Consider the following 24,675-nt stretch of genomic DNA (forward strand, 5'->3'; position numbering starts at 1 on the left):
TGGACAAGCCACAGGGAGAGAAGGAAGGGGAATAATGGAGCCTGGGCTAAGTAGAAGTCTCACTTTCCTCCGGGCACCAGCCGCAGCGCTGCCTCCCTACTTCTGCGGGACAGGATCTCGCAAGCGTCTTCTTCTAACCGCCGCGCAACTTGCGCGACGGCGGACTCCTCTACCTTCCTTTCAGAGAGGCCAGCCAACGAAAGGGAAAATGCTGATCTTCCAAAGGGCAGAAAATGAGGCCAGCGTCGGCGTCCCTTGCTTTCGCCCGCCTCCCCCTCCGCTTGCAGCAGAAGCGCCTCGCTTACTAGAACGCGCCCCGCGGAGAGTTCCGCGCACAATGCGGAATCCGATTTTGAGCGGGCAGCTTCTAATTGGCTGGGGCGCGGGCGTTCCGCGGGGTGGCCGATCCTCACCAGATTACCCGATTTCTCATTGCGTTGAGGTTTGCGGACCGGGCTTGATCTGACCCACGGCTCAGCACCAGAAACTAGGATTTAACCCCTAATCCCAGAGAGCGCGCAGTGAATCTTGCCTAGTGTGAATCCTCAAGATTGAAAGCAGGACCGTGGAGCCCAACCTTGACAGTTTTGCCCTTCATGCATCTGCAATAAACCAGGATGCTCTGTGCCAAAGGATGCTCTGTCCATGACTACTAACCATGACTGATGGAGACTAATTTCTACTTCAAGCGTCAGAAACAGCAACACTTCTGAATACCACTTGTCCTCCCTGGAGAGGGATTGGACCTCGGACGTTCTGCTTGCAAGGCAGACACCCTGAGCTATGGCCCTTGCCCTCACACACTGCACAAGCACATTTACAATTACCTGGCTGGGTGTTTTTGCACATTTTTTGTTTTGTGAAAAACAAGGTGCATTAGTAGCTCTCTGTGTGCACGCTCTGTTGGTGTTTTATGGGTGCAATAGAATCGACAGATTAGAAAGCAATGACCCCCCCCCAAAAGAGGAATGTCTGCTGGTATGAACAGGAAAAGACAGAAGTTGGTCCCCATAAACAAATGCAAACATGTGCAGGTGTGGGCTGCAGTAAAAGGTAAAGGTAAAGGGACCCCTGACCATTGGGTCCAGTCATGGCTCACTCTGGGGTTGTGGTGCTCATCTCGCTTTACTGAAGAAGAAGAAGAAGAAGAGTTTGGATTTGATCATAGGCGCCGACTCCATGGGGCTTGAGGGGGCTCGAGCCCTCTGAAAAAAAATTTTGGGGGGGCTCAGCCCCCCCCAATAATCTCGGGCGCCCTTCCAGCAGAGCGCCGGGGGCGGGGGCTCCTGCCTCGCTGCTTCGCAGCACCACCGCCACTGCCAAGGCACTGCCGGGGGGAATTTCCTTCCTCCTGGCAGTTTCAGCCCCCGCGAGAACAGGGGAATCCCGACTGGCCACACCTCCCAGCCAGCCAATCGGCTGGCTGGGGGGCGTGGCTTGCCCTATTTAGGGCCGGAGCCACTTTATTTGCATATTCATGAGCTTATTTATTATTCATGAGCTTTCCCGGGCCCCCCCAATATTTTTTATAAGTCCGCGTCCCTGGATTTGATATCCCGCCTTTCACTCCCTTTAAGGAGACTCAAAGCGGCTAACATTCTCCTTTCCCTTCCTCCCCCACAACAAACACTCTGTGAGGTGAGTGGGGCTGAGAGACTTCAGAGAAGTGTTACTGGCCCAAGGTCACCCAGCAGCTGCATGTGGAGGAGCGGAGACGCGAACCCAGTTCCGCAGATTACGAGACTACCGCTCTTAACCACTACACCACACTGGCTCTCCACTGGCCGAGGGAGCTGGCGTACATGTGGCCAGCATGACTAAGCCGCTTCTGGCAAACCAGAGCAGCGCACGGAAACACCGTTTACCTTCCCGCCGGAGCGGTACCTATTTATCTACTTGCACTGGCATGCCTTAGAACTGCTAGGTTGGCAGGAGCAGGGACCGAGCAACGGGAGCTCACCCCGTCGAGGGGATTCAAACCGCCGACCTTCTGATCGGCAAGTCCTAGGCTCTGTGGTTTAACCCACAGTGCCACCCACGTCCCACAAAAGAGGAATGCCTCCTGGTATGAACAGGAAAAGACAGAAGTTGGTCCCCATACACAAATGCAAGCATGTGCAGGTTTGGTCTGCTGTACTCCCATCTAATTTCAAGGGATGGATGAATAGGCAAATGATGCACAAATGTGGGCAAGCCCTGAATCAACCTTCCCAAGTAGATGGGCTGGCTGAGGATGGAGGGAACTGCAGTGCAAAACACCATCTAAATAAAAAGAGCCAAGAGACTGAACTATAAACTGGAAAGTCCCCAGTTTGCCAGGCACCTTTGCTGCAAACTCACTAGGAGGCCTTAGTTGAGCCTCAGTCTTCCCATCTACAATATGGGGCTAATAATAATACCGGTCTGTCATACAGGGCCGTGTTAGGGGCTACACGATAATGTAGGCTAAATTGTTATAGGGGTACATGTCCCTTGGCTTTGTGGTCTAAACCACTGTGCTGCTTGGACTTGCCGATTGGAAGGTCGGCGGTTCGAAGCCCCACGATGGGGTGAGCTCCTGTTGTTCAGTCCCAGCTCCTGCCCACCTAGCAGTTCGAAAGCACATCAAAGTGCAAGTAGATAAATAGGTACCACTCCAGCGGGAAGGTAAACGGCGTTTCCATGTGCTGCTCTGGCTTCGCCAGAAGCGGCTTAGTCATGCTGGCCACATGACCCAGAAAAACTGTTTGCGGATAAACGCCAGATCCCTTGGCCAGTAAAGCGAGATGAGCGCCGCAACCCCAGAGTCGTTTGCGACTGGACTTAACTTTCAGGGGTCCCTTTACCTTTATTAGGATGAGAGTCAGGGTCGTATGAAAGATTGTCTCCGATTTATTGCAATTTACATTTTATTTTGCAATTACAACGTCCAAGATGAGCCTTCCCCCCCGCTATTCTGCATATACTTGCAGTGCACTGTCCATCTCGTTGGGGGGGGGGTGCGCGCGCGCAAACAACAGTCCTTTGTGCCACAACTTCTATGGACTCCATTCTCCATTGTTTGCCGGCACTGGACAAAGCAGTCAATGGACTTGTCGGGAAAGGAAATGATGTGGTCGAGTGTCTCTTTATGTTTCTCACTTACAGAAAACATTTGCTTGGGCCACAGAAAAGGGATTCTCTTTGCTTTCCATCTCAAACAGTGCAGAACTGTCAGGCTTTGCTGGGAACTGATGTGACTTCATTGCTTCAGCACCTCTCCCGGGATGCTTCTCAGCGAAACCACCACCACTGTGAATGAGCAGTGTCTGTGTGTGTGTGTGTGTGTGTGTGTGTGTGTGTGTGTGTGTGTGTGAAGCATCTGAATCCAAAAGAGCTGGGAGGGGGTTGCCTTGCCTTAAGAGGAGACTGAACGCTGGGAGATTCAGGACAGACGAAAAGAAGCAAACCACTAAGCCCTATGGGAAAGACGGCTCTGATTCTAAAGGGAGATGGGAAAAAGTTTCTCTCAATATTTTATTCTGTTGCTCTCATATATTATCTACACATAGTAAATTCCTGCACTCTGCTAGGAGGGTAAAAAGCAGTAGCTTGCAAAAGTCTAAAAACAGACAGGTCATGAGGCCGCTTTCTTAACAGACAGGTCATGAGGCTGCTTTCTGCCTAAACCAGCTACTTGAAACTGCTGATGCTAGCTACAGGTCAGAAGGTCGCTTCCTGCCCAGCCAGAAACTGCTGTTAACCAAAAAACCACAAGCAAGATGTTTCCTGCTCTACTTCTGCTTTTAAGTAATGCAAGATAAGAAGAGATACGAAGGAAATGCTTTGCTAGCAAAAGAAGACACGTGTACAAGGAGGTGGGAGGGAGTGCTTGGCTTAGCAGAAAGACAGAAATGTTTAAGCAAGCAATAAAAATATGTTTAGCAAGCAAGTCTGCGGGTATAAGAAAGTCTGTTGAAGTGTCTTGCTCTACAGCCAGTACATTTTTAGGAACTATCCAACAGGCTGTCTCTGAGTACAGACCTTAACTCTGTGCACAGAATTTCAATAAAACTCTTTTCTCCAAAGAAGAAACTTTCCTGGAATTTTTTATTCTCTTCTCGGCCCTGGGGACGCGGGTAAGCAATTCTCTGGCAAAGTAAAAGGCATAAGCCTACAGCTTGGTGCGTTGGCCGGGAATTGCCCCACCCCAGGGGCCCCGGGAAGAGCCAGGCTCAACCAAGGTGAACAGCTCCGATCGGCGTTCGCATTTCCGGTGCACACCCTGCCAGTTTGTAGGGGGAGATTGCCACACCGTCCTGGAGCAGAGACATCTGGTTGAGGGAGAATAAGAGGACAGAACGGCGCCGAGGGGACAGGTCCGCAGCGGAAAAGGTAAGCCCGAAGGAAAGGGCTAGGGGCCCGAGGGAAAGGGCTAGGGGCCCGAGGGAAAGGGCCAGCAGAGGTCTGATCAGCCTCACCTGGTAGTTGGCAATAGGGTGCCCGGCAGTAAGAATGCCACCAGGAAAGGAATTGGTAAAGGTTTGGGAAAGGGAATGGGGCAGAGGGAATTAAGTGTTTTGTTGTGTGTCAGATACACCAATGGATGAATTGTTGAATGGGGCCAAGGCTTAGTGTCCCCTTGGCCGAGCGATTGTAGGGTTGTGCATTTTCTGACAAACTGTAGCATGTGGAGTGTGAGAGAATTTTGAAAACCCAGTTAGGAGCGGTAGTATCTGAAAAAAATAGGGTCTAGAGCAAGCCAATGTATTCCTCTGAATGCTTTTTAAATAACTGGAAAACAGCCACGAAGAGTGATGATTTGGGGATTCAAATTGAAAAACAAAAAACAAAAAACAGAGACTCAAAACTTTATGTGAGGTGGACTTGCCAACCCAGGGAACTGCGTGGCTTTGATTTGCAATTAATCAACCTCCTGTGGCAAATCAACCCCCTGTGGCAAAATATATTAAATGTCCACCCAGACCAGATCCCCTATATCCTTACATGGAAGACCAATGTAAAAAAAAAAGAATCTACCATGGCTAAAGTCTTGCTGTGACAGCAACACACAGAACAGGATTTGTACAGTGAAGCCTCTGGTGTTAAAAGACCCAGAAGATGAGGAGAGGGAGTGATTAAGCCACCACCTTACACTCCACCAACAGCCCCTCCAACCCCCCCCCCAGGCCAAGATCAAGAAGCACAGGGAAGTGCTGGTGTAGGGGGAGGAGGACCTGCGAAGGAGGATAGTGAGACGGAAGATAACGAAGAGTTTAGGAAGACGCTAGATGATATGAATCAAGGAAAGAAAATGTGGACAGAAAGACAGAAAAAGAGACTAAAAGGAGTTTGCAAAGCCATTTGAGGAAGAAGTTGATGTTTGTAATTGAAGAAATCAGAACCCCTCTTTTGAGGAGAATCCAGCAAAGATTGTAAAATTGTTTGAAGGGATTTTTTTTAAAACCTATAATCCCACTTATGATGATGAACAATATCCCCTGGACTCACTACTAATTACAGAAGCATTGCTTGGCCCCTGCATGAGTCAACTAGGGGAATAGAGAAGGATCCTTTCATATGGGGCAGGGAACAGCAGCAGGCTTTTCAGGATCTCAAAGTGACATTAAACCCCAAGAAGCCTTTTACCCTGTTCATAGATGAAGACCAGGGGGGTAGCCAAGGGAGTCTTATGCCAGAAACTGAAAAATTGGCAGCAACCCGTCGAATACTTGTCAGAGAAGCTAACCCCAACAGAACAGAGGTTGCCCCCCCCCCCCCGTATGAGAGTGATTGTGGCAGTGGCCACCCTACTCACAAAGGCAGATAAATTCACGTTTGGACAGGACACCAGCTGTGTAACTCCAAGAGGAAGTGCCAGATGCTGTTATTACATTCACGCCTGAAGTTTCAGGTTACCACAGCCCTTAGCCTAGCTACCTTATTACAGATAGGAGAAGGTGAACAAGGGAGCTGCCCACTCAGTCTTACCTGTGCCTGTAACAAAACCCACAAACCAAGTGGTTAATATAATTGGAGCCACAGGTAAATCACAAAAGGCCCCGTTTTTGCAGTCTGTTACCTGCTGCCTAGACAAATTTTTGTATATACCAGAGTGTCCCATTCCTGTATTGGGCCGAGACTTGTTAACAAAATTACAAGCCCAGATTTCCTTCCAACCAATGGGGGAAGTAATGATGACAACTGGACCAGCAGGAGAGTTTTCTTTAGAAATACCCCTGAGAGACCATTGATGCTTGATGATGGTAAAAGAAGAGGAGGGAATCCTCCCTGTTAGCCTGCTTCATGATGTTGACCCTGGACTATGGGCGGAAGATAAAAACCAATACCCCATCCCACGACAATCACAGTGAAACACCCCACTGTTGCCAGTGAAGAAGGAAGATGGTGGGTACTGCATATAGGCCCCAAAAGTTCTGGAAAATAGGAAAGGAAGAACAGGACTTTGAAAAACCATTGACCCAAGAAACAGGGTCTAATTGGGTGTTCATGTTGCCCTTGGCTTTGCTTAGAGTTTGTAGCCTCCCATTGAAACGTATTCACTTGTCATCCTTTTGAAGTGATGTTTGGAAGACCGGTTCCTTATGTGTGCATGCTTTCACCTATCCCTGCTCAAGATGTGGAATTGAACAATTATGTACAGTCTCTCTCTCGAGATTTTCTCTCTCAACCCAGGCCCGAACTCCTTGCGTGACCAGTTTGAGCCAGGTGACGAGGTGTGGATAAGACTGGTCCCAGGCACCACTGCAACCGTGCTGGAAGGGCCCATCTGCTCTCCACACCCACAGCTGTGAAAATCGCTGGCACCACCCCTTGGGTCCACCACATTCAAGTGGGGAAAGCTGCTTCAGATTGGACTGTGTCTCAGCATCCTGGAGATCCCCTCCAGTGACGACTGCCTTGCTGATATCACTCCAGAGGCTGATATCTCTACGCACGGTGAAGAATTGGATGGGAGGGGCGCCCGCAGGCAGCGCCCCCAACGTAGACATTTGTTCTCCAGCCAATTTAGAGGCACCACCAGAACTTTTGATATCGGTACCGGAACTCACTCCAGATGATGTGGAACCACGTTACACCCTTGATGAACAGCAGTGGACCAGCCAAGAAGGAGCAACGCTCCAGGAAGGACCAGACAGCCGTGTTTTTGTGCCCCAACATCTGGCCAGCACAATTGTAAAGAATTACCACGAGTCCACCCATTTGGGAGGCCCAGCTGCTAAAGCACACCTTGGGAGAATATTCTACCTCAACTAACTGCTGCTATATCCCAAAATGTGCCCTGTGCGCCAACCAAGAGACTGAGAACTATCACCCTTTGAACTTCTATATGGCAGGCCAACCCCTTTCGTCCGAGGCATCCCCGCCAGTTTGGGGCAGATGGGAGATCACATCACCCAAGAACAAGTGCAATCCCTGTGTTTGTTGTGTGTGTTTGCTTTCTTTCCAGGTATTCCCTCGAGCGTACACCTGCAGTCCCGCGGCAGTCTCGCTGAGCCGGTTCACCAGTTCCTCTGAGTGACAGCGTCTGGCGACCCCCTCATCCCCAACTGCAGTGGAAGTAGTCGAGGTGATCCCCTGGGTACATCACACGCATCTGAAGAAGGGTGTCTGGACTTGCAAAAGAAATCCTGCTGACCCTCTGAAGTTGATCATCACCTTGTGTCTGACGCTACCAGGAAAAAAAAGCGTTAGGCCACGGGCAACGCGATCCTGCGACTAATCATCACAAGGACAGTTACAAAGACTTTCTCTTTTCTCTCTTATTTTCTTTATTGACTTGCTCTATGTCTTCTTGCCCTGACCCTACCGAACCATACCAACCCTATTGGCCTGCTGGCCTCTGCTACGACTGGTTCGTCTTGCCGGTGGTAAGAGATGGCGTGCTCTTTGGCTATTGGAAACTGGGGTCTGATGAGATTACCGTATTGAGACACCCCACTACCCCGTTGTGGCTCCTCTCCCACACCACTGACCAGCACGCGTGGACAGTGCTCTTACGGGAAGCTGCAGAGACGATCGAAATCTATCTAGTTCTGTACCGCTCTTGCTGTTGTGGGAGGGTAGTCGACTGTTATCCGGAAGGTAAAGCACTGTACCAACCTCATTTGATAGACCAGGTCCTACTCTTAACCCAGGTCATAGATGGGACGGAACCTATCTTAATGCAAGTATTGCAGGGGTGGGAGCCTTAGCCAGGTGTGCATTGAAATTACTAAACAAGTGCCAGTAAGAATTGCCACCCCAGGATTTCAGCTTCCATATGCTCTGGTCACTAGGGAGGCAGCACGAGAGTTCAATCCACCCAACAGGGTTAGTAGAAAAATTGGCCCACATAGTGGGAGCATCAGCTCACCGGTGGGCTCTCATCCTTGAGGCTCAACAGGTAGTCGGGCACAAATATCAGTGGGCTCTTCAACAATGAGCACACCCCCTGAATATTGGTGGGAGGAACCATGGAGATATTGGGTTTGGTGGGTAGGAGTGATATGTACCGCCCTTGTCATATGGATGCTCTCGTATTTCTGTTGGCATGAACGGTATCGTATTTGTGGGAAGAATAGGCCCAATAATGCTTCTATTGCTTTTCTGCTTCTGTATACCCTGCTTAATGCAATGCCTGCAACATATGATGGGAAAGATGATGTCTCGCATGATGGGACCTCGCGTGATTAGAGAATATAGACCCCTACCCCAGAACGAATCTAAGTAATAGATTGTTCAAAAGAAGAGGACGGAGTAAAGGGAGATGGGAAAAAGTTTCTCTCAATATTTTATTCTGTTGCTCTCATATATTATCTACACATAGTAAATTCCTGCACTCTGCTAGGAGGGTAAAAAGCAGTAGCTTGCAAAAGTCTAAAAACAGACAGGTCATGAGGCCGCTTTCTTAACAGACAGGTCATGAGGCTGCTTTCTGCCTAAACCAGCTACTTGAAACTGCTGATGCTAGCTACAGGTCAGAAGGTCGCTTCCTGCCCAGCCAGAAACTGCTGTTAACCAAAAAACCACAAGCAAGATGTTTCCTGCTCTACTTCTGCTTTTAAGTAATGCAAGATAAGAAGAGATACGAAGGAAATGCTTTGCTAGCAAAAGAAGACACGTGTACAAGGAGGTGGGAGGGAGTGCTTGGCTTAGCAGAAAGACAGAAATGTTTAAGCAAGCAATAAAAATATGTTTAGCAAGCAAGTCTGCGGGTATAAGAAAGTCTGTTGAAGTGTCTTGCTCTACAGCCAGTACATTTTTAGGAACTATCCAACAGGCTGTCTCTGAGTACAGACCTTAACTCTGTGCACAGAATTTCAATAAAACTCTTTTCTCCAAAGAAGAAACTTTCCTGGAATTTTTTATTCTCTTCTCGGCCCTGGGGACGCGGGTAAGCAATTCTCTGGCAAAGTAAAAGGCATAAGCCTACAATTCTATGGAATAATATAAATAAATGATAAAATCTGCCGGCACCTTCCTTTTGCTTCCCACCTCTGCTGCAGCCCTGCTGCAGCTCCAAGGCTTAAGGGGGCACCCGTGAATAACAATTGTCCCCCTTGCATCTCTCGAAGTCTCCCAAGAAAGCCAAGAAGCGATCGGAAGGCGCCAACTCCAACGTCTTTTCCATGTTTGAGCAGGCTCAGATCCAGGAGTTCAAGGAGGTACGTCAAGACAGCCCAAGAAGAAAGGCGGCGGCGGCGGGGGGGGGGGGAATGGCCTTTTGGAGGAGAGTTGCACCCAAAATCTTCCTAAATCGTTCTGGTCTTGTTTGTTTTTTCAAAAAAATTATTGAGTTTCCAAATTTATATAACAATAAAAAAAAGAAAACATTACATTAAAAAGAAAACAGACAAACAAACATTTATCTTAACTGTTAGATATCCACTTTTGTACCATTGTTACATGACTTCTTCAAATCCCACTAGCTGAGTTTCCAAATTATTCATTGTCGCAGTTTTCCAACACTATTTTCCAATAATAATTACTTAGTCATTTAACATCTTTCTTCCTTTCCATATTGACTTCAATCCATAGTATTATGTAATTTAACATAGTTATCTCCTAGACCAATCAGTTACTCACAAGTAGTTCTACTTAGATTAACTTAACATATTTATTTAAATAGTCCTTAAATTTCTTTCATTCATTATGATACTCCTCCTCCTTCTGATCACGGATTCTTCCGGTTAGGTCAGCCAGCTCCAAAAATTCCATCATCTTCATCTGCCAGTCCTCCACTGTTGGTAAATCTTGTAGTTCCCAATTTTTAGCTAACAAAATTTTGTTAGCTTCCTAGATCATTCTGAGAAAGCAGTCCAGGCTGGCTGCGCACTGAGTCAAAGGGGCAGCTCCACATTCAAATCTCACTCTCCACAAACTCCCCTGAAGTGCCTTTGGCTTATCTCTCAGTCTCGGTTCCACACCTGTAATAAAAGCAGCACCTCTTTGCAGGCGTTCCTTTGCTAAACCAAATCAGCCGGCCGCAGGCAGCCTTGTGTCTTGAGGGCAGGCCAGGCCAATGCTTTTACTCATTTATTTTAAGCACAGAATTGCACGCCAAGTCCTGGGTGAGTCCACATTCTCAGAGACTAAAGGTTCTAGAAACCAATTAAAAGGGGCTTAAATGGGAAGCCCGGTCTCAGCCGTGGAACCTGTTCACAATACCAGAGCTTAAATGCTGGAATACAAGACTCCTGCCAATTTCAACGCATGGCAAAACACCAGCAGGTGGTGCATACTCTGAGCTGACTTTCTCTCCGTCCCCCCCCCCCTTTCTATTTTTGTTCGGTTCTGCAGAACAGATTTCTGGGTTTGCTCTGGGTGTGGGGAGGGGGAGGCATTGAAGTAAGGGGGACACACACCCAATCTGGTTCCCAATTTGCAGTGACCACATTCCCGCAGCATTTTGCAATTTTATTTTATTTTATTTACTTTATTTACTTTTATTTACTTATTTTATTTATTTATTTATTTATTTATTTATTTATTTATTTATTTACAGTGTGAATGTGGCCTAGGTTAGCCCTCTTGGCCAGGATTCCAGCAATAAGTGGGTCCTGATCCACATCGAGAATAGCAAACAGCTGCTCTCTACCGTGTTCCGTGCTCTTCCAATGCCCACCTGCCTCAGCCGATGGAATGTCCACATTCAAAAAAGCATGAGTAACCGTTAGCCTGCTCATGGAATTTCCCACCACAGGAGAGGACATTTGAACCGGTATGGTGGTTCCTCCTCCCTCTTTGTCGTCTCCTTTGTCATCTAGAAGTCTCTGGAAATACACTTTAGAAGATTAAATGAGAATTCCTGGGATTAGAGGAATATAATTAGTGGGGTATCTTCCTCTCTCTGCTGTCCACCCTTCATCCTTTTGGTCCTTCTTATCACCCAGAAAGGTGACCACAACAGCTTCTGAGAAGAGAAACTTGTGGCGCCTAGGCCCTAAAGTTGTGGAGGCCTTTAGAGTCAAAGGTTTAAGGACGGCCCGTGTTTTGGTTAGCCTAACTCCATTTGCATATGCCAGACAGCAGTGGGCGCTTCACCTTTTTAAACTCTCTCACAACCAAATGATGTTGACGACTGTCAAGAGAGAGATGGTGGCAGTGGCAGGAATTGCCTTGTGTTTTCTTGAGCACGCTGACAAGTCTAAAAAAGCCTCTTGAGAATTAATGATTGGTGGGGATGTTAAGTCAGAAAGCCCAGTCTATTCCTACAATCAAAAATTTCTCTCCTTGTACTTGAATTTCAATTTCTCTCCTCTCTACTCTAGGCTGTTTAAGGATAGTGAATAGTGGAAGCAAATCATGGCACGTGGCAGCGGTGGCCTCCACAAATGGTTGGTTCTGCAGTTGATGAATCCTGTTATTTTGCTGGGGTTCCTCCTTCCCACCAGCTCATTTCCTGCTCCTGAGTATACGTGGTATGAAGTGATCACCCCAAGGCAGTTGCTGCTTTTTGGAGGGAAAGCCAAGAAGGATGACCTTTCCTATATCCTCAATGTATCAGGAAAGGACTACGTCATTCACTTGAAGCCCAGGAAGGATGACTTCCTGGTCAAAAACCTCCCACTCTTCACATACAGTTCCCAGGGCAGACGGATCGAAAGTCATCCCTACATCCCTGTTGAATGCTACCACGAAGGGCATGTGGAGGGCGTAGCCAATTCGCTTGTGGTTCTTAAGACCTGCTCTGGCTTGACAGGATTCCTAAGTATCAGAGACAGAAATTATGGCATAGAGCCTTTCCACAATTCTTCAGCTTTTCAGCACCTTCTCTACCTGATCAACGAACCAAAGCCTTCTATTTGTGGAATGAGAGCTGCAGTTGCAAAGCGTCAGGCAGAAGAACTGAGGGCAGAAAGGGGGACCCGGCGTGACCCAAGGCACCCAAAATACATTGAGCTGTACATTGTTGTGGACGAGAAGCTGTTTCAGTTTGAAGGTGCCAATGAAACCAGGATGGCATACCTTATTTTGGACATAGTTAACATAATGGGTGTGCACTTCCAGGTGCTGCACACAAGTATTGTCCTGACTGGACTGGAGATCTGGAACACAGGCAACCCTTTCGAGGTTACAAATAACGTTGGGTTGCTTCTGAATAATTTCAACAGCTGGAGAGTGAACCGTCTTGCGAAGTGGATGAAGCACGACACAGCCCTGTTGCTCACTCACCAGGAGTTCGAGCACACCCTCGGGAAGTCATACGGTAATGCCATCTGCAGGCCAAGCTATTCTGCAGGGGTTTTGAGCTACTTGCAGAAGAATCCAATTCTCTTTTCAAGGGCCATGTCCCATGAGTTGGGTCATCACATGGGGCTTGAACACGACGAATCCAACTGTGTTTGTGGAGGATACAAAACCTGTGTCATGCATTCGTACCAGGCAGAAACGAACGAGTTCAGCAACTGCAGCATTCACACTTATGCAGAACTTGTGCTGGTAGGGAACCTGGACTGCCTGGACAACAGGCCCCAAAAAATACCACCTATCAAGCATTGTGGCAATGGATTGTTGGATAAGGGAGAAGAATGTGACTGCGGCGGCACGCAGAGGTGCAGGCAGGATCTTTGCTGCAACGCTGACTGCACCTTGAAGCCAGGTGCACAGTGCTCTTCTGGGGCATGTTGTAAAAACTGTCACTTCCGTCCAAGTGGAGACCTTTGTCGAATTGAGATCAATGAGTGTGACCTTCCCGAGTACTGTAGTGGGACATCTGAGTGGTGCCCCAATGATGTGTACATGCAAGACGGGACGCCGTGTAGCAAACACGATTCCTATTGTTATGCCAAGCAGTGTTGGACTCACAACTACCTGTGCGCCAGGATCTTTGGCTATGGAGCCACAGCGGCTCCAGCATCCTGCTTTCAGTCTCGGAATACTGTGGGGGATAAGTATGGCAACTGTGGCAGGGAATGGACAGGAAGTACTTTTGTGAAATGCCAGCCTCAAGACGTAAAGTGCGGGAGAATTCAGTGTAGCAATGTCGGAGACGTACCTTCAATACCACACTATACCGTGACTCCCACTGAGTTGTCAGGCGCTGGTGCTGGCTGCTGGAGCGTGGCCTACCATGGCGGGACAGATTTTGTGGATCTCGGAATGGTGCCTGACGGCACTCCATGTGGCCCTGGGAAACTCTGCAAGAACCAGACGTGCATTTTCAGGAAGAAGGCAGTGTGTGATCCCAATAAACTGTGCAGTGACAGAGGTGTTTGCAACAACCGCAATAACTGCCACTGCAATAACGGCTGGGCCCCTCCAAACTGCACGTTTTGGGGGTCCGGGGGAAGCATTGATGGTGGGTCTCCAAGGCAGAACTGGAGCACAAAAGTCGTGAAACGAGCTTTTGAAATAGTGATCCCTGTAGGAGTCCTGGTTCTTGCCGCTATCACTTTCATTGTGCCAAGGCTGTGGAAGCTACCAGGATGGTTTAGGCAATTCACCAGCTCACAGGTTGAAGGGAATCTGCAAGGCAGCAGCCCAGATGTTGACAAAGTTGATTCCTGTCCCTCTTCCTAAGTAAAGGAAGGATTGAACTCTACAGATTCCAAAGAGTAATGCTTGTGGACATTTCAAGGCATCCTTGGACCTCCTGTTAAGACATTGACTGCCCTCCAAAGCATCTATAATAAAGCAGAGGTTGCTGGCAAGTGGACTCCAGTTCCCATCATCCCTGGCTGTTGACCATGCTGCGCCAGTGGCTGATGGGAACTGTAGTTCAGCCGTATGTCGGGGGCGGCGCACATGCTCCCTCATCCCAGAAATAAATTCCCCCTGTATATAGTCCTTATAATAGGAGCAATTGTAATACGGTCTTTGCTCTAATAAAATTTTCCCCCAGTTGCAAAAGCCTTAAGAAGAATGCACTGAAAACAAGGTAATAATTTGCTGGCATTTTTATTACAGAGAATGCAGGGTAAGGAGATGTGAGGAAGTCCAGTTAGGTATACAAAAAAGTTATGAACAGTTGTGTTTTTTATTTTTTCTCTTTTCCTCTTTTTTCTTTTCTATATTGTTTGTTGGTATAATTGTATGCTTTCTCGTTTGTTATTTCTTTGGTGAAAGAATTTCGCGTGTTTGTTATGTGATTTTCTATTTTATGTTTGAAAATTGAATAAAATATTTAAAAAAAGAAGAAGAATGCACTGAAATAGTTTAATGAAATCAAATGTTTCACTCCGTGCTGTGTAACCTAGCAGTAGTAAAACAGTTTGTCCTTGTTGGGTGACTAACTCAGAACTTCAAGGACCGTTAAGTGTCATTTCACTAGCATTTAGGAACAATTAACCATGGGTACAAACTTGGCTTTCCCTCCCTCGCCCTTTTCATCCAGGGGGAAACAGCCAAGACCTAACATGAGAAGAGTCCTGCCAGTCAGGCCAATGAGCCATCAAGTCCAACCCCATCTTCTTACCGTGGCCAAAGAGAGGCATGTGGTCAACCCCCAAGCAGGAGCTGAGCACAAGATTCTTTTCTTGCAATTGGATGGCCAGGGCTGAGGGCAGTTTTGGGTCAAAGCGGCTGGAGGACACCATCTTGGCCAAAACGGAGCTTAGGCTGAGCAAATGATGGAAGAGAGGCACGCTTATATGGCTGCTCGAACTTGCTCAGGAGGGAGTCCCATTGCAGGGGTGGTACTTGCTTCCAAGTAAGCATGCAGAGATGTGCACAACTCGCAATGTATTCAAAGGGCCCCCTCGGTGTGTACAAGCGTACAGACACACACACACACACACACACACACACACACACACACACTGGTGTGGTGTGTGTATGAGTCAGTGATAGCGCAGTAGTTAGAGAGCTGGACTAGGTCTGGGAGAGCTCACAGGGTGGCTCTTGGGCCAGTCACAGAATCTCTGCCTAACCTACCTCATAGGGTTGTTGTAAGGATAAAGTGGGGAGGAGTAGGAGGGAAGCCAGCTGGAGCTCCTTGGGGGAGAGATGAGATACAAGAAGAAGAAGAAGAGTTTGGATTTGATATCCCACTTTATCACTACCTGAAGGAGTCTCAAAGCAGCTAACAATCTCCTTTCCCTTCCTCCCCCACAACAAACACTCTATGAGGTGAGTGGGGCAGAGAGACTTCAGAGAAGTGTGACTGGCCCAAGGTCACCCAGCAGCTGCAGGTGGAGGAGCAGGGAAGCGAAGCCGGTTCACCAGATTACGAGTCCACCGCTCTTAAGCACTACACCACACTGGCTCATATAAATGTTAACAGTAATAATAATAATATCCAAGACAATAAATGCCACATGTTCCCTTTTGTCTTTACTGTTGAGTGGAAAACGACAAAAACAAGCAGCTCTGAGGAAGAAAAGGCCGGCCCCACAGCAGCCTATTCTCACCCACATCCAGATTCCAACACAGTCCTGGAATAATCTCCTGTACAGGAACTGCTGCAGAATTAAGAGGCTCCCCCTCGCCCATAGAAAGAATGGTTGTCAAACGCACCATCCAGGTCCCATGACGAAGCCTCAGCTTTCCTGCTCCACCAAAAGGCTCATTGGGGAGAGGTTGCCGTTGCTGCTGCCGCTGGCCAGTCGCGGTCTTGCTCCTTGTGTAGACCTGTCCTTTTCTGAATGCCAGAGTTCTTGCCCATTCCCTCCCACCTTGTAGGTTACAGGGCGCTGGACTGGATAAGGCCTCTTGAACATGGCAGGGCACGGGTGGGATCAGGTGGGGAGCCTGGTGGGCCAAGGGGGCTGGGCTGCCCACCTTCCCCTCTGGCAATACGTGGCAGCGAGGAGGGGGTGCCAAAGGAGTGGGAGGAGAGAGTTTCGGGTGCTCAGCCAGAGGGACTCCAAAAGCTCCCTTGCTCACAGCGCCGTGGAGCCCGCAGCGGACTTGGCCTCTGCCTGGCGGACAGCGGCAGGAAGCGTGCTTTCGCAGAACCTCTTCTGGGACCGCAGGAGGGCCGTCTGGGTCTCGCCGTCCTGGCAGGCCCTGCGCTTCATGCAGCGGAACGTATGCTGGGTCCAGCAGGAAACGGCGCAGTTCAGGAGGCCCTGGGATGACGCCGTCAGAGCCTAGGAGAGAGATGGGGAGACGGGCAGGGTCAGTGGCTGCAGCAGAACTGGAGAGCAGCAAAATTCCAGTTGAAGCAGAGGAATCCAGCGGTGCCATTTCAATCAGCTCTTCCCCCCCCTCAAGACCATGAGGTCTAGCACCTTAATTTACTTTTTTGGGGAAGGAACACAACGCAGCAGTAAAGCCCTTGATCAGCATGCTGAAGGTCTTGGGTTCAAAACCTGGCACCTCCAGGTAGGTGTGGGAAGGACCCTTGCCTGAAAGCTACTGGTCCAACTCCATGAAATACCGTATTTTTCGCTCTATAGGATGCACAGGGCCATAGGACGCACTGGACCATAGGAGGGGGAGAACGGGGGGGGGGGAATTCTCCCCCTCTCTGCTCAGCGCCCCTACAGCGAAGCGGCGGGATAAACGGAGCCCCTTCCATTTCTCCTTCCGTTTCACTGAAGTTTTCAATGAGTCTTGCTCTCCCAGCTTCAGCAAAATGAACACAAAGCCTTGGGAGCGCATCGTGAGGTCCCGCTGCGCTCCAAAGGCTTCAGGGATAGCCACCTGAAGCCTTTGCAGCGCAGCGGGAACTCATGCTGCACTCTAAAGGCTTCTGGTTGCTTTCGCTGACCGACCCCTCTCGCTCTCCAGGCTTCAGCAAAAGCAACGTGAAGCCTCCAGAGCGCGGGGGTAGCTCTCCCTCTGCGTTGCTATCGCTGAAGCCAAGGAGCCTGCATTCGCTCCATAGGACGCACACACATGTCCCCTTAATTTTTGGAGGGGAAAAAGTGCGTCCTATAAAGTGAAAAATACTGTACTTTGCTTTCATGTTGAGGCTTAGTCCGTTTCCAGCCTCTCTGGAGTCTCCTATCCTCACTGTTGCTGCTGCTTACTGTGCTGTTCTTCGGCTATCGCCCTGTTTTGCTCCCTTAAATGTATTCCGTCTCCTTATCCACATCTTTAAACAGACAAAAAGGCCTCTGAAATTGTTTGCTTCAGCCCCCCCCCCTTTTCGTACCTTCTGCATTCGAAACAAGGTGCTTTGCCGCTGCCCCTCCCCAATATAAATCTTTGACATGAAATAACATGAATACTGCCCACGGCTCTCCTCGGGTTGTCTTGGACCTGTTGCTCATCCTCTCAGCCTGACATACCTCACAGGGTTGGCGTGAGAATAAAATGGCAACACAGGGAGGGGGGACAGTGTAGATTGTCATCGGAGAAGATACGGGGGTAGAAATCCCATAAACCAAGTGGCCCCAAAGAGCAGCCACCTTCACCCCCCAAAAAAAAGATCCCCATTTGCTTTTCAGAAGGAGCATCCAGTGCCATTTTGAAAGACGAGTAGAACCTGCAACAAAATGTTGCAGCGGGGTTCAGCACACTGCAGCCCCTTTCGCCTCCCCTCCTGGAAAAGGCCTAGTTAAGCATGACAATTCCATTTCCTTCTCCATCCTGTTTCTTCTACAAAAAAACAAACCCACCTGCGCAAAAGCAAAAGTCGATCAGCATTGTGTAGCTCCTGAACACGCTCAGTACACTTGCCCCGTCCCGTGAAATTTCAGGGCCCAAACTTGGGAGGAGGAGGGGGTGCTGGTGATTATCTCTGCCCTCCCTCCCACCACGGAGCCCTGAAGATGGAAAGAGGGGGAAGTGGAGGCGGGCAGGACCCTACAAGCCTAGGCAAGAAGTTCTAGCCAGCTTGCGCAGGGCTGAAGCGAACAAGCTGCATGCAGAGTTGTCTTCAGAAAAAATCGTTTTTAAAAAAGGCACTCTCACCTGGATGGAGATGACAGGCAAACCTGTTCTGTCTTCCCTGGGCTGTTTTAGCATTCCCCTACCCCAACATAATGGGGTTAAACCACAGAGCCTAGAACTTGCCGATCAGAAGGTTGGCGGTTCAAATCCCCGCGACGGGGTAAACTGTTAGGATATTTCCGTTCCACCTTAAAAGGGAGCAGGCTTTGTAAGTAACAGAGTCTGCGCATGTCCTGTTCACAGGATGTTTATGTTTGCTATTCCTTTCGATTTCAGCCGGTCAGAGACGCTAACTGAGAACGGTCATGTTTTTCTTTGTTCTGTTCAACGCTAAATAAAGTCTGAAAAAATATGCTCTTCTGCGGTGCAAGCTTTCTGGCTGTGTTTTCTGCTGATAAAGAACAGTGTGCACAAGCCCCGGAATGCAGCCAATCTATTTCTGAGGCTTCGTGTCGCTAACTGCTGGAGCTGCCTGTCTACGGGAGATCGATGGACGTCCGGCAGCCGGCTTGGGGCCATGATGGACAATATCTCCCTGGCAGTTTCCCAACAACAAGGTTTCGGGCCCAGATTCACAGCACCTACAGGAGAGTAAATGCTGCAACAGACTGCGTTTGAGGTACGTGGGAAAATCGGAAGAAAAGAGGGAGGCTTTTGGCTTTTCTGTTTACCTCGGAAGGAGTCTTTGATCTCCGGCAGGGCTTAATTGGCCTGGGAGCTGCGCCAAAGAGGCTTCGTGATTAATGGCTGCCAAGATAAGGAGTCTCTGAAGTTAAAACGACTCACGGCTAAAGTAAAAGGCTGGAAATGGAGTTGACCGGAAGCGAATGTGACCCATCAGGCTGAGAGAGGTTCCCCTACCCTTGCCGTGAAGAGTATAGACAGCAACAACAAAGTGCCTTTTCTTTCCTCCGCCCAGGGCTTTCTGGATTCCTCCCCCTGCATCCGATGACCATCACAAATGCCGAAAGAGTGAGGAAAGCACAAGCCCAGCAGGCTGAGAGGGCTGCTCAGGAAGAAGCAAGCCCAGCTCAGAATGAATAAAGAGCAAAGTGTGGGGCTCTCGCTACCAGCTCAGAAGGCAGTGCCAGGATGAAGGACCGCCTGTTGTGCAGGAGAAGCGAGCAGACACAGGCTCTGTCTCTGTTTGCAACATGATAGAGCCACAGCCTTCTTCAGGTTTGGTGACGTGTGGCACTGATTTTTGTGTGTGTGTGTGTCTTAGAATTCCTGCACAACACGAGGTACGAGGCCCCTAGCAATAAAATTAAATAACGTGGTTTTGGAAGTAGTTGCTACTGCTGAGTCTTCAAGCTGTATTGTGACGATATGACATGACTGTTTCGGTGGTAATGCAAATTATTAGCAACTTACACCACTAGTAGGAGCAGGTTTCTTGCAGATAAGAGGAAGCGGCAAGTGGGTCAGAGAGAAAAACGAAACATTAGGTGCAATCATTTAATTGGAGTCAGGAAAAGGAATTATAAAAGATGACCAAGAATGGATCAAGCCCCAGTTAGGAAAGAATGTGAAGAGGAGAGACTTTAGCTTTCAAATCTCTATCTGCTGGAAGTCTTTTTCTTCGAGGTAGTGATTGGAGGGAGCGGTTCGGCGGCGCCCAGAGCTGGGACTTTCACCCCTTTCTGTTTCAGCAACTGGTAAAAGTCTAGACGCTCTGTTATTATTTTCTGGAAGACAGATCCACAGAGGAGCTTTCTGTTAGAAATGGAGGCAGCTATTCCATTCCCCCATCCCGCTTCTGCATTGCAGCCACAGTGACAATCTGACTTCCACATGGTTACTTTTACCTGTAAGGACTCTAAAACTTCATCGTCTGTGAGTTCGGCCTGGGGAAACTTGATGCCAGGGGTGCTGTAAGTTGCCTGGATGATTCTGCTCCGAAACCTTTCAAACTTTCAGTGAAAAGAAGGGCGGGGGAATGAAGTGGACAGTGCCTTAGTTCAAAAATTAGAGAATGTCATTCCTTAGAATCAAAGCTAATGCAGTGAGGCAGAGGTCTCTCCCAGGCAACCAGTCTACATTCGTCCTGATACACGTGCACAAAGATCCCCAGTAGGACCATTGCTTATTCTGATTTCTTTGGGAGAAGGTTGAACGACATTGCACCAAGCAGTCCTTATTGCTCACTTTCCAGTGGATATCCCTGTCACTTTCCTTACAGCAAAAGGTCTGGTTCCCCCCCGGAAGTGGGTTTATTGCACAAGAACACCAAATCCACCTGAGTTGCACAATCTGGATTTCCCAGCACGTGACTGAATCGCACCCCTGAAACAGGGACATTCTGGAAGCGGCCAGGATTCTCGGTTACTCATTTGCAAGAGCCATGTTTCATGCCATTTTCAAATTTTTGATTTGTTTCCATCTTTCAAAGAGCACTAGAAACTTCAGTTCAGATTTTTATCCATTTAAAATAGCATGGCTTACCCCAAGGAACTCTGGGAAGCAGAAGAGGGGCAAATGGGGTGCAGCCCCACAATAAGCAGCTCACCCCGCCCCCCCACCGCCTGCCTGCCTTCTTGCTTACATCCAGCCCTGTGGATGGCCCTGGCTGCCCAATTCCTTCTCCTTAGCCCTAGCGTTGCCCTTGTGTTGCAGAAAGGAGGATGCAGTCAAAACTAGATCTGGCTCTGCTTGCCACTGGCAGTGGCTGCAGCTGTCACTGGCTCTGGTGCCACGTCCTGCCTCCCCACCAGCTCCAAGGGGCACCAACCCCCAGACTCTGGGAGCTGCTGCCGTTTTGCAGACCGACAGAATTCAGTTCTGTTCCTGAGGTACTAGTGAAAATACTTTGGGCCTGTGTGTAGACATAAACGTACATTCATAACATTACATGCCCATATGCATGTAAGCATGCAAGCATGCATTAAACAGAGAAGGTCTTGGGTTCAATCCCTGGCAGGTTGCACTGGGCACAAAACTCCTGGAGAGCCTCTGCCAGTCAACATAAACCAGGGTTTCCCAAACTTGGGTCTCCAGCTGTTTTTGGACAACAGCTCCCATCATATCTAGATAGCAGGACCAGTGGTCAGAGATGATGGGGACTGTAGTTCAAAAACAGCTGGAGATCCAAGTTTGGGAAGCCCTGGTGTAGACAATACTCAGCTAGATGGACCAACAGCCTTTGTTTTAACTGAGTTTAGTAGCATATTTTTGCACTGCTGTGGTGAAGGGTTGATAAGAAATGCAAATGGTAATAACGGTAAGAACAAGGACATCATAGCAAGAACAGGGGTGGTAGTAGTGGTTGAAGAAGCCCTGCGATCTGTGGAGAAGATTACCCTGGCACTGATGGTCACCAGAGTGACTCTGGTTTGCACCTCTGCCCGCTGCAAGATCTCCAGCTGCCTCTGCAGGTCGTTCTGCCGGCTCAGCTCGTTCCCAACATGGTGCTGATTCAGTAACAGCTCGGCCTGGAGCCGGTTGACGTTGCTCTGCAAGTCATCCATCATCTGGCTCTTGTCAGTTAGTTTAGATTCCAGATCAGCGAGGTCCTGCGTGGCAGGAGAGGAGAAAGATAGAACTGGTAACTAAGAGTAAGGATGGAGGTTTTGATTTGGTCTGCTTTCTAATGGGAAACTACCTAATTTGCAGTTCCCGGACTAATAAACAAACCGAAACGCAGCTATCCTTTGAAAATCCACACTGCACCGAATTTTTCTCCAGCCAAACACTGTGTGCAACAATAATTGAAATGTGAGAGGAGAGTGCAAAATGGCTGCTGTGGGGGCACGGCATATCAGAAGATGGCTGCTGTCGTGGGACATCTTGGGCCAATCATTATCTCTCAGTCTAACCTACCTCAAAGGTAGGGAAAAAGTGGAGAGAGGGAGACACGTATACAGCACCTTGGGCTCCTGGGAGGACAAGTGGGATAGAAATGTAGTAATTAATAAAGCAAAAAACAAAACAGAATAATGGCTTGAATGTAAGAGAGGCTGAGGCTGTAGAAACAGGAATGGCGCACGAAAAGCTCAGTCTCTTTTGCAGGTGCCTTAGGAATTACAGGCAAGCACACTGGTGCCCATGGGCACCACATTGGAGACCCACAATTAGAACTTAGGAACCTGCTTTGTGGATTCAGTTTGCATTTAGTGGCAAAGCCACCTGATTTGCACTTTCTGCAACAAGAAATGAACTGAAGCACAGTCCAGCCACTGAAATTCACACTTCCCCAAATTTTCCAGTGCAGTTCCCCAGACAGGTAAGGTGTGGGGGGAAATGCATACGCTAGGGTGCAGCGCACCTGCAAATGCATATATATGGGGAAATATAATTTTAAAATGCCTCAAATTAGAGGAAAATGCATGCAACAATGGACATATTAGGAGAAATTCAAACGGAAATGCTGAGGAAGTTCATGAGGACTCCCCGCCACCCCCGACACACACAAAAAATGCAAACTGATGTGGAAATGTGGAGAAGACCGGGAAAAATGAGAGAAACCCAAACTGAGATCTTCGCCCTCCCTACTGGCAGGGAGCAGCAACTCACCTGCCTGAGACTGTAATTCTCTCTCTCGATGGAGCCCATCATTTCTTCGTGCTTCCTCTCCTCTCTCAAGTTGCTAAACTAAAATAAAAAGGCAAGCATGAGAAAGGGCTCCCTTGAGTATGTTCACGGCCCGGCGGAAATCCCAGCTGGAAGGTACAGCCCGTAAGAAGACAGGAAGCAGCTTCCTGAGACTCAGCCAGAGCACAGCTGCCTTGATGACTGAAACTGCAGAATTCGCTCCCCCAGGAGGTAGCGATGGCTGCCAACCAATGATTTAGGGTTAGACCAATTCATGGAGAAGGCTGTCCATGGATCCTAGCCACAATGGCCATGCTCTGCCTCCGTAGTTCGGAGGCAGTAATGCTACTGGAAGACCAGTTGCTGGAAACCACAGGAGGGAAGGAGTGCTCTGGTGGTTTGTGCCCCTGTGAGAACAGGATGCTGGACAAAATGGACCACCGGCCTGATGCAAGAGCAGGGCCCTTGGGACGTCCTTAGGTCTACTCCCATCTGCCAGCAGCTCTGCAGGATCTCGGGCTGGGGACCTTTCCAGCACTGCCTGGAGATGCTGGGGATTGAACCCAGGAGAATTCTGCTTGCAAAGCGGATGCTCTACCACTAAGCCATGGCAACTTCCTCCAAGTGCCACGTGAACCTCCAGCCAGCCACAGACCTGCCATCTCACCATAAGGCCATGAAGATCTTAGCAGCAAACCTGCTAGAAACATGTAGAGGGAGCAATCCATTCTCTCAGCCCTCTCAGGGACCTAGGAAGTTCTCTTAGGCTGAGTCAGACTACTGGTCCAACTAGCTCAGGATTGGCTGCATGAATGCCAGTGGCTGTCGAGGGTTTCAGAGAGGAGGCTTTTCCAAATCCTTATCTGGAGATAGCGGGGATTGAACTGGATACCTTCTCTTTCTCCAGTTAATTTTTATCTATTTTTACAAATCCATGATGAATTAAACAACTTTAAAACAGTGGTACCTCGGGTTACAGATGCTTCAGGTTACAGACTCTGCTAACTCAGAAATAGTACCTCGGGTTAAGAACTTTGCTTCAGGATAAGAACAGAAATTGCGCAGCAGCAGTGGGAGGCCCCATGAGCTAAAGTGGTACCTCAGGTTAAGAACAGTTTCAGGTTAAGAACCGACCTCCAGAACGAATTAAGTTCATAACCCGAGGTATCACTGTACAACTTTTTAAAAAATAAATAAATAATGGCTTCCCAGATGTACCAATAATTAACCCTTATTGCTGCTTATATTTCATAATTATCTCTAATTCACAATTTCCCCCTTTTGTACTTGTCCATTCATTTGTCAATTCCTGCTTGTACACTAGTTAACATTTCCAATGTTATGAAGTGAGGATTGCTCATCCGTTTATCAATCCACATTAACCCATTAATTATTATTTCTGAAACAAAACCTTCATTTCCCTCCATCTGTGTATATAAAAAACTTAATCATTCCCACTCCGTAGTTGTTTTCCATTCGATTCTTAATTTGTAACAAATTCACATCAAATTAATTTGAATTCCCTACATCTTTAAAAGTGTCCTGGAGTGGAGACCTTCCTTACAGAAAGCAGGTGCTCAACCACTGAGAAACTGGCCCCCTCCTCACCATCTCATGCATTCAGCTATTTAAGAGCACGCCTTAAAAAATTTAAAGAATTCTCAGCCTTCCCCGCAATCCAAACCCAGCAGAACTGTGTAAACCCCCCAATCAACATACTTTATTAGACATGGCTTCCAGCTGAGCTCCCCGCTCCCTCAGCTCCTTCTGCAATGATTCTCGTTCTGCGTGAGCTTTCCTGAGCTGGGATGCCTGAAAGGATAGCTGCCTTTGCACGGAAGATATCGCGCCTAGGGAATCCAAAGAAAAGCCCGTGAATGTGATCGAGGCCACCCAGTATGG

The 24,675-nt window shown here is 48.5% G+C and overlaps 1 protein-coding gene, 1 long non-coding RNA gene and 1 pseudogene across 3 annotated transcripts in view; 2 read left to right on the forward strand and 1 right to left on the reverse strand.

The window, feature by feature from the left end:
* The window catches only part of LOC308588838, a 407,342-nt gene that overhangs the window by 308,506 nt on the left and 74,161 nt on the right, over positions 1-24,675 (forward strand). The gene's annotated exons all lie outside the window — the stretch shown is intronic.
* On the forward strand, positions 11,345-14,016 carry LOC308589742 (disintegrin and metalloproteinase domain-containing protein 21 pseudogene; annotated as a pseudogene). Its single transcript has one exon. The product of its transcript is annotated as a disintegrin and metalloproteinase domain-containing protein 21 pseudogene (transcript).
* LOC308588807 (coiled-coil domain-containing protein 27-like) lies at positions 19,688-24,601 on the reverse strand. The gene is made up of 5 exons (XM_081197492.1): positions 24,493-24,601; positions 22,756-22,833; positions 21,543-21,755; positions 20,052-20,156; positions 19,688-19,931 (listed from the first exon to the last, which is right to left on the reverse strand). The coding sequence occupies exons 1-5, from the start codon at positions 24,502-24,504 to the stop codon at positions 19,803-19,805; spliced, it is 537 nt and encodes a 178-aa protein (XP_081053618.1). The 5' UTR covers positions 24,505-24,601; the 3' UTR covers positions 19,688-19,802.

This window comes from Podarcis bocagei (assembly GCF_964188305.1).
Source record: "Podarcis bocagei genome assembly, chromosome: 6".
Classification (NCBI taxonomy): domain Eukaryota; kingdom Metazoa; phylum Chordata; class Lepidosauria; order Squamata; family Lacertidae; genus Podarcis; species Podarcis bocagei.

What these genes read in the sequence shown, in the direction of transcription:
- LOC308588807 (XM_081197492.1), bottom strand. An exon ending in TGGTGACCATCAGTGCCAGG is followed by an intron (nt 20,157 to 21,542) that starts GTAATCTTCTCC and finishes TTTCACTGAAAG; the next exon opens with TTTGAAAGGTTTCGGAGCAG. An exon ending in AAGTTTTAGAGTCCTTACAG is followed by an intron (nt 19,932 to 20,051) that starts GTAAAAGTAACC and finishes TCTGTCTTCCAG; the next exon opens with AAAATAATAACAGAGCGTCT.